The sequence below is a fragment of the Galeopterus variegatus genome, unplaced genomic scaffold, assembly GCF_000696425.1.
Source record: "Galeopterus variegatus unplaced genomic scaffold, G_variegatus-3.0.2 Scaffold15, whole genome shotgun sequence".
Classification (NCBI taxonomy): domain Eukaryota; kingdom Metazoa; phylum Chordata; class Mammalia; order Dermoptera; family Cynocephalidae; genus Galeopterus; species Galeopterus variegatus.
Genome location: NW_007726126.1, coordinates 337,118 through 356,766, shown reverse-complemented (window position 1 = coordinate 356,766; position 19,649 = coordinate 337,118). Strand labels below are relative to the sequence as shown.

Here is a 19,649-nt window from a genome sequence, read left to right as displayed (position 1 = left end):
TTTCCGGACACAAAAAAAAAAAAAAAAAAAAAAAAAAAAAAAAAAAATATATATATATATATATATATATATATATAACAATTGCCCTACAATTACAACAGATGCCCTACTTCATACCTACAAATATTAACTCAAAATGGATTAACAACCCAAATATGAGAGCTAAATCTATGAATTTCTTAAAAGAAAACTTAGGGGCTGCCTAGTCTCAAGATAGAAAGTTATTTCAATTGATTGTTCACAGTCAGTTACAGATCAATTCTTGTCCTACTTTATCTCCTCTTCTCACTACTGCATTTGACTTGTCTTTACAAAAAAAAAAAAAAAAACAGAAAGCAAGAAAAGAAGACATAGGGGAAATCTTCATGACCTTGTATTTGGCAGTGGATCCTTACATAAGACACCAGAAGAGTGAGCAACAAAAGAAAAAAACAGATCAATAGATTTCATCAAAATTAAAAACTTTTCTGCATCAAAGGGCATGAGGGAAGTGAAAAGACAGCTTACAGAATGGGAGAAATCATACTGCAAATTGCATATGCATGTATTGCAAATCATATAAGTAATAAGGGTTTAATGTCCAGAATATATAAAGAACTCCTAAAACCCAACAATGAAAAGTTAAAAAATAGGCAAAGGATTTGAATAGACACTTCTCCAAAGAAGATATACAAAGACCAATAAGCACATGAAAAATGCTCAACATTATTAATCATTGGGGAAATGCAATTCAAAACCACAGTGAGATACCACTTTTCACCTAATAGGATAGCTACTTTTATTGAAAAAAAAGAATAATAAGTTTTAGAGAGATTGTAGAGAAACTGGAACCCGCCTGTATTCCTAGTGAGAATGTAATAAGGTACAGCTACTATGATAAAGAGTTTGGCAGTTCCTAAAAAAGCTAATCGTAGAATTGCCATATGACCCAGCAATTCCGTTCCTAGGTATATGCTCAATATCAGGGACTCAGATACTTGTATGCCAGTGTTTATTGCAGGATTATTCAGTATAGCCAAAAGGTGGAAACAACCTGTGGTCCATCAACAGATGAATGGATGTTGCATTTTAATAATACATATACTATACATAAAATTAAAACATTATTTTAAATGAAGCCAGACACAAAGGGATAAACATTGTGTGATTCCATTACACTAACTAGTATAGGCAAATTCATAGAGGCAGGAAGTACATTAGAGGTTGCCAGGTGCTGTGGGGTGAGAGCAGAATGCGAAGTTATTGTTTAATGGCTAAAGTGTTTTTGTTTGGGTGTTGAATAAGTTTTGCAAATGAAAAGTTATAATGGCTACATAAAATTGTGAATGTAATTAATGCCAGTGAATTGTACAATTAAAAAAGGTAAAAATGGCAAATTTTATGTCTTATATTTGTTATAAGTATAAATATATATAACAAATTTGTTATCTCCACAATACAAATTTTTAAAATGCAGCAAACAAGAAAGTTTCTCTTAGATTTACCAGGAATCTTAGCTTTGACATAATCACTATCATAGATACAGAGTATAACAGTGGAAGCCATTCAGTATAGTATAGGGTTAATTACCTGGAAAATAAAAGTAGGAAATTAAAAGAAAACAACCACTGATAATTTTATTTAAATCTTAGACATATATATAAAGTATTGGATATAGAAAATACTATTTATAAATATATAAAATATTAGATATTATAAAATACTATATATATATATATATATATATATATATATATATATCTGAAACAGAATTGTTACAAAACAGTTTTTACCTTAATTTTGAAGATCACTGACCTACTTCTTACCAGCTTTTAATTATACAACTCTTGCTTTTGTTCTGATTGGTTTTTCTGATGATTTTCTAGAACTATATTCAGGTTTGCATATATATAAGGGTTGTGTGACACAGTGAGTATCTGTTAGGCATCTTCTTTATCTCTTTTACTTGGAACAAAACCTCCATCTTATAGATGAAGAACCTGAAATTCAAAAAGATGATTGACTCAAGATCACACTCCTGATAAAAAGAATCAGGATTTGAATCTCAGTCTACGTGATTTTAAAGCCCAATGTCCCATTCCGTTTCTGCTGTCTCTAGATTACTGATATAGAGTAGATTGCTTGGAAGGAGGTACTTTATAATCACATTCTTTCCATTTTAGGTATATTTTATAATGTATCAATATAAAATAGCCGTATAGAGATTTTATTATTCTTGCTAGACTATGTCAGGTATTTTTAGGGTACCTTTTCCTTGACTAAAGACTTCAGAGTAAACTACTTTTGAGAGTAGCTCCTCAAATTTAAAAATTTTTTTATTGACACATAATAATTGTACATATTTATGGGGTACAGTCAAATCAGGGTAATTAGCATATTTATTACTTCAAACGTTCCTCAAATTTTTGGTGTATAAACGTGCCAATTTATAGGTTAACTGAGATGACACTTGCCAAGGTTTCCAGCTACCTGTTCCACTAATCCTGAGCTCCTTTAGTGGGAACTGTAGTATCTTATTTATCCTGGTGTCTGGCACAGTGTCTGGCACAGAATAAGTTCCTGATGAAATGATTGTGGGATGAACTAGTTACTTAATACTTGCCTATGCTCTGGTCAGTTGTTGAGGTTTTGGTGTTCTTTTGATTTTCAAAACCACATTGCTTGAGAAATCTTGCCATCAAAATATTTTCTACATCTATGTGTTTTTTAAGGAGTTAAAGAAACATCAATTCTTTTTTTTTTTGTCTTTTTGTCTTTTTCCATGTCCGGCAACGGATCGCAACCCTCAGTGTTGCCCCCGTACCGGACCAGGGACCGGCAACGGGATCGTAACCCTCGGGGTCGCTCCCGCGCCTCACTCAGCCAGTGAGCGGGAACCGGTCTGTATGTGGGATCCAAACCCTCGGGCGGGAGCACCTCCGCGCTTCCCAAGCGGCGCACTTATCCAGTGCGCCACCGGGCCGGCCCCGAAACATCAATTCTATATAACTCTCAATACATTCTTATAGGCAGGGTTCCCGGATATCCCATTATAATAATGAATTTTCTCAGTACTTAGAGAACACTGACACAGTAAATATTTGTTGAGTGTTCACTATCAGCAATGCCCTATACTTTGTAAGTACTGCAGGAAATAAAAAAATGAATTAGACTTTGTTTTTGCTTTAAAAAAATTTTGTAGTTTTATAGGCTACCCACTTCAAATGAAATAAAATGTGTGAGAGTTCTTTTATAAGTGGTAAAACCATATAGACTTATTATTGCTTTTATAAGATATGTGTACTATATGAATCTGCCTTCTCTTTAATATCCTCTCCTACTTCCTTAGCTCAAGCTTCATCACTTTCCCCTTGAATTATTGCAGCAGAGTTTAGTTGGTGTCTTTGACATCAGAATCTAATGTCCTATCTGTCCTGCACAGTGCCAACAGGACTATTTTCCCTTGGTAAATATAGGTCTCCATATTTACTAGCCATGAGTTACTTTCACAGCCCTGCTCACTGTCTTCCTTCAAGGTCTTGTCTCTGCCCACTGCCACCCTCAAGCCTATGATCTAGGGCTCTAGGGCTCAGCATAAAAAACTCTTCTGTTTAACTCCATGTTGACAGAATATGCCATAATGACTCACATCCCCATTGTAAAACACTTTATTTTTCTTCCTGAAATACTCTATACCTCCTTATCCTGTAAAACCTTGTTCTCCTTCTGGTCCTAGCACAAATGTCACCACTTATATAAAACCTTCCTTGTCTCCCTTCATCCCTCCCTTGGCTCTCCTCTGTGTTTTCATAGTAGTTTATAGATATATCAGTTATTCAGTTTGTAGACAATTTACTGACTCCCTCCTGTAATTATTTGTTTACATAACTGTCTCTCTCTCTTTGTATTTTGAACTTCTTGGAGCAGAGACTATCTCTTCATTCATCTTTGGCCTCCAAGTACTTAATGTGAGGTGTGTCACATAGCAGTGCTTCTAAAATGTTTGATTTAGTCCTCTAGAATGATTAATATATACAAAACAGTTGGACATTTTTAAATATTAGGAGACTTCTGGTGAGTTGTAATTTAAGTATAAATGTGGGGCTAGATGATTTATAATTTTCAATCTAGCCTTTGTCCACAGCTCCCTTGGTGGCAACTGACCTGATTGGTATCTTGAATTCATGCTGGTTTCACTATAAATGATTATAGCTAGTAATTTCTATTGCTCTGATTTCTTGGGTAAAGCACATAACCTCTGATCCTCATTTTCCTTCTGATGATAACAATATACCTAATATGAGTGTTGTTATGAGAATTTACTGACTTAATATTTTAAAGTGCTCTGCACCTTTTAAACATGCAATAAATGTTAGCTGTTATTATTCTAGTAAGAATTTAAAATGTTCTTTAAGATGTTTTGTGTTGACTATAGAAATTATTAGTGATTAACCTAAGAGAACTTGTTTTTAATTAAAATAAAACATTACTTTTGTATGTCTTTCATCTGTTCGTCAGATGTTTGTTTTGTACCTGCTGTGTGTTTCATACTTGGCCACGAGCTTGGGATGCGAAGATGAGTTAAGACTCAGCCCTTGATTTCTCAGAGTTCAGCCATAAAATTTTTCTTGACTCAGATTTGAAAGGTTTGAGTAAACATAATGTGATCCAGTGGAAAGATCTTTGAATCAAGGGCCATAAGCTTCAAGTCTCAGCTCTGTCACTAACTTTGAGCAAGGCAGTTCTTAGACGTCTAATGCATACCACAAACTGTATGTACAAACCTATCTCTTGTTAACTTCCTTCTCCCATTTTTAATAGGTAAAAACCCTTTTGTAAAAACCCTTAGGTAAAAACCCTTTTGTTCTTCCGTTTGTTCAAGCCAATAATGCTAGATGTCATCCTTGGTCTTTCTTTCCAGTCATCCTCTACGTGTGTTCTATCAAAAGTTCTGATAATTTTACCTCCAAAATGTAGCTGTCTACTTCTCTCTGATCTTCACTACTATCATCATAGTCCATGCCACTATTGGCCTTAAAATTGGTTTTCATAAAATTGTTTTTTTTTCCATTTTTTCCCCTCTGAAATTCATTTTTTACACAGCAGCTATGTTTTTGAACTATAAATCAGCTCATATTATTCCTCCATTTAAAATTCTCCAGTGGCTTCTTATCATACTTGAAATAGCATATTAACTGCTGATCCTTACCCTGGCTTACATAATTTGGCCCTTGGGTTACCTCTTCAACCCTATCTCCTGCCACTCTCCCCCTTATTCTTCTTTATTTACACTGGTCTTTTTTCGGTTCTTTTAACATGCCAAACTTAAGGCCTTTACAATAGCTTATTTCCTCTGTCTGGAACATTTCTACTCGAGATCTTCTTGTTGAATTCTATTTTGTGAGTCAACTTTTTGTGTCAAACTTTAAAAAAAAACAAACAAACATGGGGTCTCATAGTGTTGCCCAGGCTGGAGTGCAGTGACTATTCACAGGCACAATCCCACTACTGATCACAGGAGTTTGACCTCCATTTCTGACCTGGGCTGATTCCCCACTCCTTAGGCAACCATAGGTTCCCCTACTCCTGGGAGATCACTGTATTGATGCTGAACTTAGTGCATACACCAGATCAGCATAGTGTACTACAGCCCAGAACCCCTGGGCTCAAGCAATCCTTTACCCTAAGCCTCCCGGGTAGCTGAGACTACAGGCCAACACCACTGTGCCCAGCAAAGTCAACTTTTTAATGAAGCCTTCAGTAAGTAGCCAATCCAGAGTAGTATCCACACTCTCTCTGTCATATTACTCTGTTTTCAGCATAGCATTTTCATTACTTAATATTTTCTTACTAATTTAGCTGTTTGCCTCATAGGATACAAACTCCTTGATGTCTCTATCATGGTATCCTAGCAACTAGACTAGTTCCTGCATAGTAGGCACATAGTAAATATTTGTGGAATCACTAGATAAGTGAATCTCTTTCAACTTCATGTTTCTCAGTTGTAAAATAAAGATTTGGATCTGAATGATCTACAAGGGCTCCCCTTGTCAAAGACAAAACCTGACACTGGTTAAAGGTGGTCAAGATAGATTTTATTCAGGTAACAACTACAGTAGGGTAGAGAGCTAGGCTCAGTTCCAATTTGTGCAGAGGTGACTGCGTATTTTAAAGGGGGAAGGGAGGAAAAAGAGGGAATGGGGGAGCTCAAGCAGAATTAAAGAGGTAAAAAATTACAAAAAGCAGGTAAGAGGGTTGTTCACTGTCAGTGTGATTATGCCATTTGTGTCTTCTAACTGGCATTAATGGAAGTTAGGCTTCTACCCTCCCACAGAGATGGGAAGACAGAGGCCCTGTCCTTCCTGATACTAACATTTCAAAGGAATGGTTGGGTAGCCTTGAGCTTTTGCAGATTGAGACTTAAGGGGGGTCAGTTCATCCCAGGGACAAGGCCTTAGGCTGCTAGAAGCCATCCTAGAGTTTGATCTCAGGTGTCTTAGGGCAGGGGCAAGAAGGGGGCATGATGAGACTTCTTGCAGTTCTCACACCCTGACCCCCTTTTTAATGCCTTATGTTTTCAGTTTTCAAAAAGAAAAGGATTATTAATACTTTGTGTATGAGTCCAAGATAAATATGTTAATGATCCCAATGAGATAAATTCCATGCTACGTATGCATGAAACCAATTCTCCTGTAACTGATGAGCTGATGTGGAATCTTTAAAAGCTCGTTTCTTCTCCTCTGTCCATTTTCCATCCTCAACTTTATTTTCCTGTGTTTAGAAGTTAGGAGGAAAAGACACAGGTAGTATTGGAATAGTAACTTGGTTGATGGCCAAGACACTTCCCAAGCTGAGTATTTAGCTTTCAACCTTGCAGGCACAGAACATCGATTTTAGTTATGCGTCACGAGAAGGAAGGGCTTGTCCCTTAGGCATCATGCAGGGAAGTATAACAGGGTATGACCTCTTGTTAATCAGATTTACAGAGAATCAAACATAAAACCAGTATTATGGAATAATAATTTATGGTTATAAATATGAATGTTATACCAAAATGTTCATGTTCTGGATATTGGAGCATTCTCTTCCTAAAGAGAAATTGCATGTGAAACCAAATTATAATTGCAAGGCCTCTTGGTCAGAATCACGTTGGAACATGGAGAGTTAATATGAACTACCAGTGTAGTAAGGATCCCCATGCTTGAAGGACCCAAGAATACATTGTTGTAAATAGTCTCTGATAGACACAGCTAGTTTCTGGCTCTGTAGGCAAACTGTGGCCCATCCTGCCTGCGACCTGTTTATTATGTATGGCTCACAAACTAAAAATGGTTTTTATGTATTTAAATAATTGGGAGAAAAATCAAAAGGAGAATAATATTTTATGATGTGAAAATTATATGAAATTCAAATTTTAATAGCCATAAATATAGTGTTGTTAGAACATAGCCGTGCTTACTCATTTACGTCTTTTCTATGACCGCTGTTGTACTCTAATAGCAGAGATGAATAGTTGCAAAAGTGACCATGTGGTTCACAAGAGCTGTAATTATTTACTGTTCAGCCCTTAACAGAAAAAGTTTGCTGATACTGGGTGTAGATTAAAAGTCTTTCATAAGAGTTATTTAGATGTCATTTAGAGTACTGTTTCTATTTGCAAGTTTTATTTGCAGTATTTGCTATGTGGTGACAGTAGCTTTATGGGTGTTTGGACGTATCTAATTAGTGGATTTTTTTTTAAAAAACATCAAATGACATAGTAATATGTCTCCATTGTTATTAAAGAAATAGAAAATGAGTAGCATATTATCTTTGAATACCTGCGCAATAAAAGTTTTGTACACTAAATGTTGTAAATAAAGGTCAGTAAATTAAAGTTAAGCAATGTAGGGGCACTATATCTTAATTATCTCTATATCCACCTATCTTTTTATTTTCTCCCCTTTCACATAGTAGATGCTAATCAAGAGTTGTTCGTTTGTATTTGAAATTTGTGATGTCATGAACCATTGGCTATGCTTTGGTATCTGGACAAACTTTGAAGCTGTGTCATTCTCAGCCTCTCTCAGATACTGAGGATGAGCTTCCCCACACTCAGCATTAGCCTCTAGGATGGTCACCCAGCGTCCTCTTCTTCTTGGGGCCTAGCATGCAGCAGAGCACTCAATAAATGCTTCTTCTAGGTCATAACTGGGCTCTGCATTGTTGGTTATCTTCTTGTCTTTTATTTTTATTTTTAAATTGAAATATTATTCACATACCATAAAATTCACACTTTTAAAACATACAATTCAGTGTTTTTTAGTATACTTACAAGGAGCATGCAATCATTACTACTATCTAAATTTCAGAACATTTTTATCACTCCAAAAAGAAATCCCCTACCATTAGCAGTGGCTCCCCATTCTCCCTTGGCAACTGCTGCTTTCTAATCTACTTTCTGTCTCTGTGGATTTGACTATTCTGGATATTTTTTATACCTAGAACCATGCAATGTATGGCTTTTGTGTCTAATTTCTTTCACTTAACGTGCTTTCGGGATCGATCCATGCTGTAGCATGTATCATTTCAGTCCTTTTTGTGGCTGTATAAAATTTCATTTATGGATATACCATATTTCACTTATCCACTATCTCTTCTTTCATTTATCCAAATATCTCTTAGACTATTGTGAATAATACTTCTATGAATGTTCTTGTACAAGTTTTTGTGTGGACATATGTTTTTATTTTTTTAGTATAAATACCTAGGTGTGGAATTGCTAAGTCATATGGTCACTCAGTGTTAACATTGGAGGAACTGCCAAGCCATTTTCTCAAGCAGTGGCAACATTTTGCATTCCCACCAGCAGTCCATGAGCATTTCACATTTTTCCACATCCTCCACCAGCATTTGTTATTTTCTGTTTTTCTTGTTCTGGTGAGATGTCTATTCAGATCCTGACCTTTTAGCTTTTGATATAATCACTTTAGGGTCTTCCCTGTATAATATTCCAGAATTTTCCTTTTCTCTGTATATCTCACGTTTTTTCTCTCTACAGAATGTAATACTGTCAGTCAGAGGAAGTATGCTATTGCGGTGAATGGGGAACTCATTCTTCCTCTGAGTCTTTGAAGACCCTGGACTATACAGTTCCTGGCTATGCTACTTGCCTTAGATTCTTTTTCTATCCAGATACTGATCTCCTGTGATTTTATTGTACAAAATGGTAAAAAGATGACATTGGTGCCGGGTAGGAAAAAGGCTAACTCACCTGGGAGGGCCATTCAGATCTTATTTCTGGCTTGAGATGGTCATATAAGCAGTCCCATGTGCCTAATGGTTTTTGTCCTGCCTGCCTGTCTAGCCAATTGCCCATGCTCCAGGATAATTTCTTGCCTTGCGTTGGTTCTTCGTCCTTGGTTCTCATTATACTCTTTGCTCCTGTTTGTAAAAGACTATGAAATTGGTAGGCATTTTACACCATTTTACATGACTACTTAATAGCCTTTAAGATCAATATTATTACTGTTTCCCTTTTATTGCTAAATACTGGCTCACAGATGTCACAGAACCCATGGCATTTTTCCATATTTACCTCCCTTATTAGCTTCCTCTGTCCTCTATTCTAGGAAGAGCTGCGAAATGAGAGAAAGTGTGCTGCACTGACTTCAGAGTGGAGTCGTTTCTTTAGCCTGTTGTAGTGGCTCTGGATTGCCTGAAATGCTTGTAGGGAGAGAAACCTAGACATTTAAGTTAAAGCCACATTGTACAAGGTCGCAAATGCCAACCAAGCGATGGAATTTTTACTTTACCCATGAATAAGAAGAGGACATTGAGTTGGAGAGAAGCTTGATTAAAAAATATGTGTACAATTTGGTATGTTTTTTGAACACTACTTCTGTTCTAGGCATAAAGATGAATAAACTATTGCCCTTGCCCTCAGGTAACTTCCAGCCATTTCGAGTGATGTAATCAAATAATTACTCTAATGTGGAAGAATGTGCCCCAAAAGTGTGCATAAAGTTCTTGAGAGCAGAGGAGAGAGCTAGAGATTACTTCTTACTTTAAATTCAGTTATCAGACGATAGTAAACATTTCTGAAGGGTTTAAGTAGTATGCACTTTAGGGTGGAATTGGATTGGACTGTTGTTTGGTGTAAACTCTTTCCTTTATAAATACACACTAACAAAAGCATCTAGCATACTTGTACAAGACTACCGTAAATAAAATTGCTTTCATGTTTTACGATATTAACTTTCTCTGACAGATATGCCAAGAGTTTAACAGCACCTGGGCATGGGAAATGGAGAAGAAAGGCTATCGTGAAATGAGTGTTGAATGCAAACTAGCACTCTTAAAGGTAATAGATTTATTATTTGTGTTACAATTAATTTAATGTAAAAATTCACTTTCGACTCCTGGTTAAATGGGGAAATAAACAAAAACCAGACATTTTTATTGCTAGTGAAAGAGAAAAATACATTCTTTCCTTCTTTTTTGGTGACAAAAACAGTTTATTTCATAAAATACTGAGTTTTAAAAATTGTTTTCAATGCATAAGTGTTTCTAGGTTTACTTATTTCTACTTGCAGGGACAGTAATGGAATGGGCAAGCAATTGCCCCAAATTAGTTTTACTCATTGTTTTCAGCTTTCATAATCATTGCTGTCTACTGTAAACTATGGTTAATCTTCCACTGATTGACTAAATTAGTAATTTGGTATTGTTTTCCAGATGACTAGGAGCATGCCATTGTGCACTTAGTAAAACCCTCACCTAACCAAACTGGCTTGATAAAAATGGGTCATCTCAAAGTAGGCTTATTTTCTTTTTTTTTTTTTCCTTTTTGTCTTTTTTCGTGTCCGGCAACGGATTGCAACCCTCAGTGTCGCGCCCGTACCGGACCGGGACTGGCAACGGGATCGCAACCCTCGGTGTTGCTCCCACACCTCACTCAGCCAGTGAGCGGGAACCGGTCTGTACGTGGGATCCGAACCCTCGGCGGGAGCGCCACCGCGCTTCCCAAGCGGCGCACTGTAGCAGTGCGCCACCGGGCCGGCCCCAAAGTAGGCTTATTTTCAAGTTTGAGTTTCCCTTTCTTTTCCTGTCCTCTTCCTAGTATTGTCCCTATTTAGTAGCAACATGGCCAGCAGAATAGAGGAGGGAAAATAGTCATTGTGGAAAAATTAAAGTTTTCACAACTTCTGAAATTCATAATATTTTAAAAATAGGTTCCTTGTTCAGAGGACCTCAGGATTTAGTGATGATTGTTAAAATATAGTATATATATTATTTTTTTGAAAATAGGATAAGACTATAGAGTAGCTCTTATTTTGCTATTAGATATTATTGCCATTAGGGCCTACACAAAATTTTGCAAGATCCATAAGACACTTTTCTGAGAAAACCGAATGTCATAGTAAACTCAGATTTCAGGGTATATTATCATGCAGGCTCATCCATCCCCAGACCATTGATCCCAAAGGGGTCTGTAAGATGATTCATTGGAGTGTCAGAACAAAGTCATAGAACTTCTAGTCATAATTTTTAAAAATCTCAACCTTTGAAATAACTTTCTGTACTATATTATAATGTATATGTTAGTAAAGATTTATGTATATAGTAAATATGTAAATACGTGCATGTAATATATATAAAATGCACATAATTATTGAAGATGTGTTATAAATTTTTTTAGTGGTAAGGATGCTTGATCAAAAAAGCTTAAGAGACTGTTGGGCTAGCTGACACAAGCAAAGGCAAAGAGGCTGTGGTAGGAACTTTATGTATTGTCTGTCTGAGCAGAGAAACTTAGTGAAGAAATCTGACTTTATAATCATAGCTAAAATGTATAATAAAATGTTAGTCTGCTCTTCCAATTTACTCATGTGAATATCTTTTTATTAAGAGAATTAATTGAGACAGCTATCCATGGAAGACTGCTTTCCTTGAAAACTGCATATGTCTAAGGCTTTCAAAATCAGATAGTCCTTTCAAAAATCATATTCATTTAAAAGCTATAGCAGAGAAAGCATTATTAAAAATTTTACACCATGACTCCTGAACAACCATTGGATCAAAGAATAAATCAAAAGGGAAATTTAAAAAGTCTTGACACAAATGAAAATGGAAATACAACATACCAAAACTTACGGAATGCAGAAGAAAAGCAGATTTAAGAATGGAAGTGTATAGCAATAAATACCTACATTAAAAAAGAAGAAAAATCTCAAACAACTGAAAGTTATACCTTAAGGAACTAGAAAAAGAACAAACAGCTGAAAGTTAGTAGAAGAAGAGAAAAAAGACAAGAGCAGAAATAAATGAAACAGAGACTAGAAAAACAATACAAAAGATTAATGAAACCAAGAGACGGTGTTTTGAAAAGATAGACAAATTGATAAACCATTAGCTAGGCTGACTAAGAGAAAAAGAGAGAAGACTCAAATAAAATTAGAAGGGAAAGCAGAGACATTACAAGTGATAACACAGAATTAAAAAGGATCATAAGAGACTACTATGAACAATTACATGCCAACAAATTGAATAACCTAGAAGGAATACTTAGAAACATACAACCTACCAACATTGAATTATGAAGAAACAGAAAATCTGAATAGAAACTAACAAGTAAGAAAATTGAATTGGTAATAAAAAATCTCCCTTCAAAGATAAGCCCAGGACCTGATGGCTTCACAGCTGAATTCTATGAAACATTTAAAGGCTAACTGATAGCAGTCTTTCTCAAACTCTTCTAAAAAACTGAAGAGGAGAAAACATTTCCAAACTCATTTTACAAAGCTAGTGTTACCCTTATACCAAAGCTAGACAAGGACACCACAAAAAAAGAAAATTATAGGCCAATATCCCTGATGAACATAGACGCAAAAATCCTTAACAAAATACTAGCAACTGAGTTCAGCAGCACGTTAAAAAATCATTCACTGTGATCAAGTGGGATTTATCCTGGGATCCTGGGGTGCAGTGATTATTCAGCATACTCAAATCAGTAAATGCGACACACTACATTAACAGAATGAAGGGGAAAAAGCATATGACAAAGTTCAGCATTGTGCTTTCATGATAAAAACTCTCAATAAATCAGGTATAGAACGAATGTGTACTTCAACATAATACAGACCATATATGACAAGGCCACAGCTTATATCATACTCAGCAGTGAAAAACTGAAAGCTTTTCCTCTAAGATCAGGAAGAAGACAAGGATGTGCTGCACTATCAACACTTCTATTCAACGTAGCAGTGGAAGTCCTACCCAGAGCAGTTAGGTGAGACAAATAAATAGAAGACACTAAAATTGGAAAGGAAAAAGTTAAGTTGTCACTGATGACAAAAATTAAATTGTTTGTTGTCGACATAATCTTATACATGCAAAACCCTAAAGAATCTACCCCAAAACTGTTAGAACTAATAAATGAATTCAGCGAAGTTGCGGGATACAAAATGAATGTACAAAAATCAGTAAGTGTTTTTATTCACTAATAATGAACTATCCAAAAATGAAATTAATACTTATAATACCTAATACAATGTAAATGCTATGTAAATAAGTGTTATACTGTATTGTTTTTTATTTATGTTACTTTTTATGTTGTATTGTTAATTATTTTTTTCCCCATGTTTGGTTGAATCCATGGATGCAGAACCCACAGATTGGAGGACTGACTGTACATAAAAATTAAAAACTTCTGTGCATCAAAGGACACAATGAACAGAGTGAAGAGGAAACATATAGAATGGGAGAAAATATTTGCAAATCATATATATAATAAATGGTAAATATCCGGAATATATAAAGAACTCCTACAACTCAACAACAAAAACTACCCAATTAAAAAATGGGAAAAGACTTGAATAGACATTTCTCCAAAGAAGATATATAAATAGTCAACAATTATATGAAAAGATGTTCTGCATCACTAAGCATTAGGAAAGTGCAAATCAAAACTATATGAGATATCATCTCATACCGATTAGGATGGCTGTTATCAAAAAAACCAGAAAATAATAAGTGGTGGTGAAGATGTGGAGAAATTAGAACTCTTGTGCACTGTTGGTGGGAATGTAAAATGGAGCAGCTGCTATAAAAAACAGTATGGTGTGTCCTCAAAAAATTAAACATAAAATTACCATATGATCCAGCAATTCCACTTCTGAGTATATACCCAAAAGAATTGGAAGCAGGGTAGCAAAGAGATATCTGTACATAATAACCTAAAAGTAGAAACAACCCAAGTGTCCATTGAAAGATGAATGGATAAACAAGATTTGGTATATATAAACAATGGAATGTTATTCAGCCTTAAAAAGCAGGGCAATTCTGACACACACTGCAATGTGGATGAATCTTGAGGACATTATACTAAGTGAAATAAGCCAGTCACAAAAGGACAAATACTGTAAAATTCCACTTATGTGAGGTACCTAGGATAGTCAAATTCATACAGACAAAAAGCAGAATGGTGGTTGCCAGGGGCTGGGGAGGAAGAATGGAGAATTAGTGTTTAATGGGTACAGAATTTCAGTTTGGGAAGATGAAAAATTTCTGGAGATGGATGATGGTGATGGCTGCACAATAATGTGAATGTACTTAATGTCACTGAGCAGTACACTTAGAAATGTTTAAATGGTAACTTTTATATTGTCTATATTTTATCACAGTAAAAAAATGTCTAAACAAGGAAAAAAAATGAAATTGAGAAAGCAGTCCCATTTACCATAGCATCACAAAAATAAAACATTTAGGAATAAATTTAACCAAAGGGGTAAAATAAATCTCTACACAGAAAACTAAAACAACAGTGAAAGAAACTGAAGGCCCAAATAAATGGAAAGTTATCTCATGTTCATGAAGTAGAAAAATTAATATTGTTAAAAATGTCCATACTTACCCAAAGTGATCTACAGTCCTTATAAATTCTAATGACATTATTCACGGAAAAAAAAAATTTTTTTTTGGTGGCTGGCCAGTATGGGGTTTTTGATCCTTGACCTTGGTATTACAAGTTTGTGTTTTAACCAACTGAGTAACCAGCCAGCCCTATTTACAGAAATTTTTAAAAAATCCTAAAATTCATATGGAACCACAAAAGACCCCAAATAGCCAAAGCAATCTTGAGAAAAAAGAACAAACTTGGAGTTATCATACTATCTGATCTCAAAACCTACTACAAAACTATAGTAATCAAACGACATGGTATGAAACAGACATATGAAAACATATAGACCAACAACAGAATAGAGAGCCCAGAAATAAATCTGCAGATATCAGTCAACTGATCTTTGACAAAGTTGCCTCAGACACAAAATAGGGAAAGGACAGTCTCTTGTAAAAATAAATAGTGTTGGGAAAAGTAGATATCCACATGGAGAAGAATGAAATTAGACCTTTATCTCACCCCATATGAAAAGATCAACTCAAAATGAGTTAAAGACTTAAACATAAGACCTGAAAGTGTAAAACTACTTGAAGAAAATATAGGGGAAAACCTTCCTGACGTTGGTCGAAGCAAAGATTTTTTGGATATGACCCCAAAAGCACAGACAACAAAAGCAAAAGTAGACAAATGGTATTGCATCAAACTGAAAAGCTTATGCACAGCAACAGAAATAATCAGCAGAGTGAAGAGACAACCTACAGAATGGGAGAAGATACCTGCAAACCATTCATTGGTTGGGATTAATATCCCGTATATATAAGGAACTGAAACAACTGAACAGCAGAAAACATATAATTAAAAATATGCATGTGCAAAGGACCTAAACAGATATTTCTCAAAAGAAGACATAGACATGACTAACAGGTGTATGAAAACTGCACAGCATCACTTACCATCAGGGAAATGCAAATTAAAACCATAATGAAATACTACCTCATACCTTTTAGGGTGGCTGTTATCAAAAAGACAAGAGATAAATATTGGCTAAGATGTGGAGAAAAGGGAACACTTACGTGCTGTTGGTGAGAATGTAAAATAGTACAGCCATTATAGAAAACAACGTGGAGGTTCCTCAAAAAATTTAAGATAGAACTACCATATGTTCCAGCAATCCCACTACTGGGTATATATCCAAAGGAAATGAAATCAGTTTGAGATATATGCACTCCCATGTTACTGCAGTATTAATCACAGTACCCAAGGTATGGAATCAACCTAAGTGTCTATCAGTGGCTGAATGGATAAAGAAAATATGGTATATAGTCAATGCAGTACTCTTCAGCCTTAAAAAAGAAGGAAATCCTGTCATTTGTGACAACATGGATGAAAATGGAAGACATGATACTAAGTGAAAAAAGCGAGGCACAGAAAGAAATACCCCATGATCTCACTTACATGTGGAATCTAAAAGAGAAAATAAATGAAAACAGAGTAGAATGGTGGTTACCAGGGGTCTGTGGGAGGAGAGATGTAGGTCAAAGTTAACGAAAATTCAGTTAGGAGGAATTAATTCAGTAGATCTATTGTATAACATGGTAACTATAGTTAATGACAGTGTATTGCGTATTTAAAAATTGCTAAGAGAGTAGATTTTTAAATTTCTCATCGCAAAAAAAATGTGAGGTAATGTATATGTTAATTAGCTTGATTTAGCCATGCCACATTGTACACATATATCAAAACATCATGTTGTATACCATAAATACAATTTTAATTTGACAATTAAAAAATAAATTGGTTAAAAATTTTAAAAACAAGTGACAGTTTTTTAAAAATTTCATACCACAAGACAATTTGGGGTGTTTTAGTGCAAACAGGCTTATTGCTTTTGAAATATAACTTGATTTGTGTGTCAGTGGTTGTATTAAACCTATAAGTTGGTGTAAGATTAAAATAGATTGTTAACTTAGAATTTATCTTTTTAAGGGGCCGGCCTGGTGGCGCACTGGATAGTGCGCCGCTTGGGAAGCACGGTGGTGCTCCTGTCCGAGGGTTCGGATCCCACATACAGACCGGCTCCCGCTCACTGGCTGAGCGAGGCGCGGGAGCAAGACCGAGGCTTGCGATCCCGTTGCCGGTCCCCGGTCCGGTACGGGGGCAACACTGAGGGTTGCGATCCGTTGCCGGACACGGAAAAAAGACAAAAGACAAAAAAAAAGAATTTATCTTTTTAAATTGATTATTCTAAACAGTTTTACAAAACAGGGGAGAGGATAGTGAAAGATTGATAAGTTATGGGTGTTCTATCTGCTCCTGCCTGTCCCTGAATTGATCGACTATATCATATTTATTGTGATTGCGAAACATTTATGGAGTATTTTAAGCCTTATTATGACTATTTTTCAGTATCTCTGTGAGTGTCAGTTTGATGACAATCTCAAATTTAAGAATATTATCAATGAGGAGGATGCTGATACTATGCGTCTTCAGCCAATTGGACGAGACAAAGATGGTCTCATGTACTGGTATCAGTTGGATCAAGATCACAATGTCAGAATGTACATAGAAGAACAAGATGACCAAGATGGCTCTTCATGGAAATGCATTGTCAGGTATCTTTTATTGGGATTTATTTGCGTGTTTCTTAGTTTGATCTCTTTTCTACTAGAACTTGATGTGTGAAGTGGAAATGGTCCTTTTTTTTTGGTGTTGGGGAATTCTCAGGGTTTAATCTAGTATCCAGCACAGTATCTGTAGTGAGCTTGTAATCAATTATTTGTCGAATAAATGAATGTATTTAACAGTTTAATTCATACCAGGACACCTTCAACTTAAGGAAGCCAGAATCTGAACAGTAATAATAATGTACAAGTAATATGCACAGAAGAACATATTGTTAGACAAAAACACAGAGAAGCATTGTTTGGTTTTTTTTTTTTTTTTTTTTTTCTTCCTTTTTGTCTTTTTTCATGACCGGCAATGGATCGCAACCCTCAGTGTCGCGCCCGTATCGGACCGGGATCGCAACCTTCAGTGTTGCGCCTGCACCTCGCTCAGCCAGTGAGCAGCCGGTCTGTACATGGGATCCGAACCCTCGGCGGGAGCGCCGCCGCGCTCCCAAGCGGCGCACTGAAGCAGTGCGCCACCGGGCCAGCCCGTTGTTTGGTTTTTTAACCATGGTTTTTTATTAGGCATTATCTATGTATTTCTAATTATTTTAATTCAGCCAATTCGTTCTGACCCAGTATATTTTCTTTTTTTTTGTTGTGCATACATTTCTTTACTGGGGTTCTGAAGAAATCTGAGGAACATTGTGCTTTTTTTTGTCATAGTTCTTTTAAAAACCTTGATTTATTATTTGTATTGATAAATATATTTGAACAGAAACATTTAGTGCACAGCTTTGAAATATAACTTTTTTTAAAAATCAGTGAGCGATACCAGGACCTTTATTCAGAATCTTTGCCTCTTTTATTTTCTATCTTTGCAACTTCATTATTTAGAAATATTTTATTAATTTCTATGATACATATATTTTTAAAAAGCTCAACTTTCATTCACTAATAATAAGTGAATTAAATAAGCTCATGGGGGATTGTTTTAATAGCATATATAATTACATGATTCTGCATGTAGTTAATTTACTAAATGTTGGTAAACAAAGTAGTTCTGAAGTAAAATTTATACACAGTCTCTCCCTATGAATATAAACGTTGAATGGGGTTCTGTGTTCATGATGTTTCCCATATCAAGCTTGCATAGAGAAAGTCATCTCTCCTACTTTGTAGATGAAGAAAATATGACAGAAAAATAATTAGTGATTAGAATTGGTCAGTCATATATGTTTACAACACTTCTAATGTACAGTGTTTTGAGTAGATTATACCCTAATGCATGATGTGAGCTTTTAGAGTTAACAATTATGTTTGAATCTAAGTTTGCCCACTTATCATCTGTAGGCACATTACTTAATATCTCTGATAGTTGCTTTCTTATACTTTAAAATGAAGGTGATAATAGTTCCCCAATAAAGTTGTTGTTAGGAATATATGAGCAGTCATGCTAGGACCATAGTACATGCTCAATAAGCATTTGCTCTTTTACTCCCCACCTTTTTAACTATTGGCTTTTCATACAACTTTTCTTACCACAAAGATTGAAACTTAGTTTCTTCATTGAAGAAATATTTATCAGTAGAAAGGTCTGAATTCTATTGATATTGCTTTCACCTCTTCTCATTCTTTACCATTTCTCCAGGTTTTATTTCACATGCTTCTACTTTTTCTTTTTAAACCTTCTTAAAAATCTGTTTATGATAAACATGCAGTGGTGTATGTGGCAATTGTTCAGAAGAAAATGCTTAGATAGAATGCCTGAATACAGTTTTCTCATGTTGACAACCACAAATTTCGTCAGAGACCTAGTGCCAGGTTATTTTTAGCCATTTTGAAGAGCTCTATGAATATGTGTATTCCTGTCTTCTAATGTGCCAGGGAACGTTACATAAATAATGCAGAAATATTTGGGACTGCTCAAAAACCATTGGGTTTATTGACTCTTATTTTACATAATAAATACCAATTTTTATTTTTATTTTTTTTATTATTTTTATTTTGTCAATATACAATGTAGTTAGTTATTGTGTCCCATCACCGAAACCTCCCTCCCTCCTCCCTCTCCTCCCTCCCACCCAGGTGTGTCCCTTCCATTTTCTTGTTGTAAAAAGTTAAAAAAAAAAGTTGTGGTTGTTATATCTTCCTCTCCCCCCCCCCCCCCCCCCCCCCCCCCC

At 35.5% G+C, this 19,649-nt stretch overlaps 1 protein-coding gene across 1 annotated transcript in view; it reads left to right on the top strand.

Annotated features, from left to right (window-relative positions):
• The window catches only part of RSF1 (remodeling and spacing factor 1), a 161,787-nt gene that overhangs the window by 66,211 nt on the left and 75,927 nt on the right, over nucleotides 1-19,649 (top strand). The window contains exons 3-4 of the mRNA XM_008565953.1: nucleotides 10,229-10,321; nucleotides 17,267-17,472. Of these exons, the coding sequence (XP_008564175.1) occupies nucleotides 10,229-10,321; nucleotides 17,267-17,472 (299 nt within the window). The remainder of the gene's footprint in view (nucleotides 1-10,228; nucleotides 10,322-17,266; nucleotides 17,473-19,649) is intronic.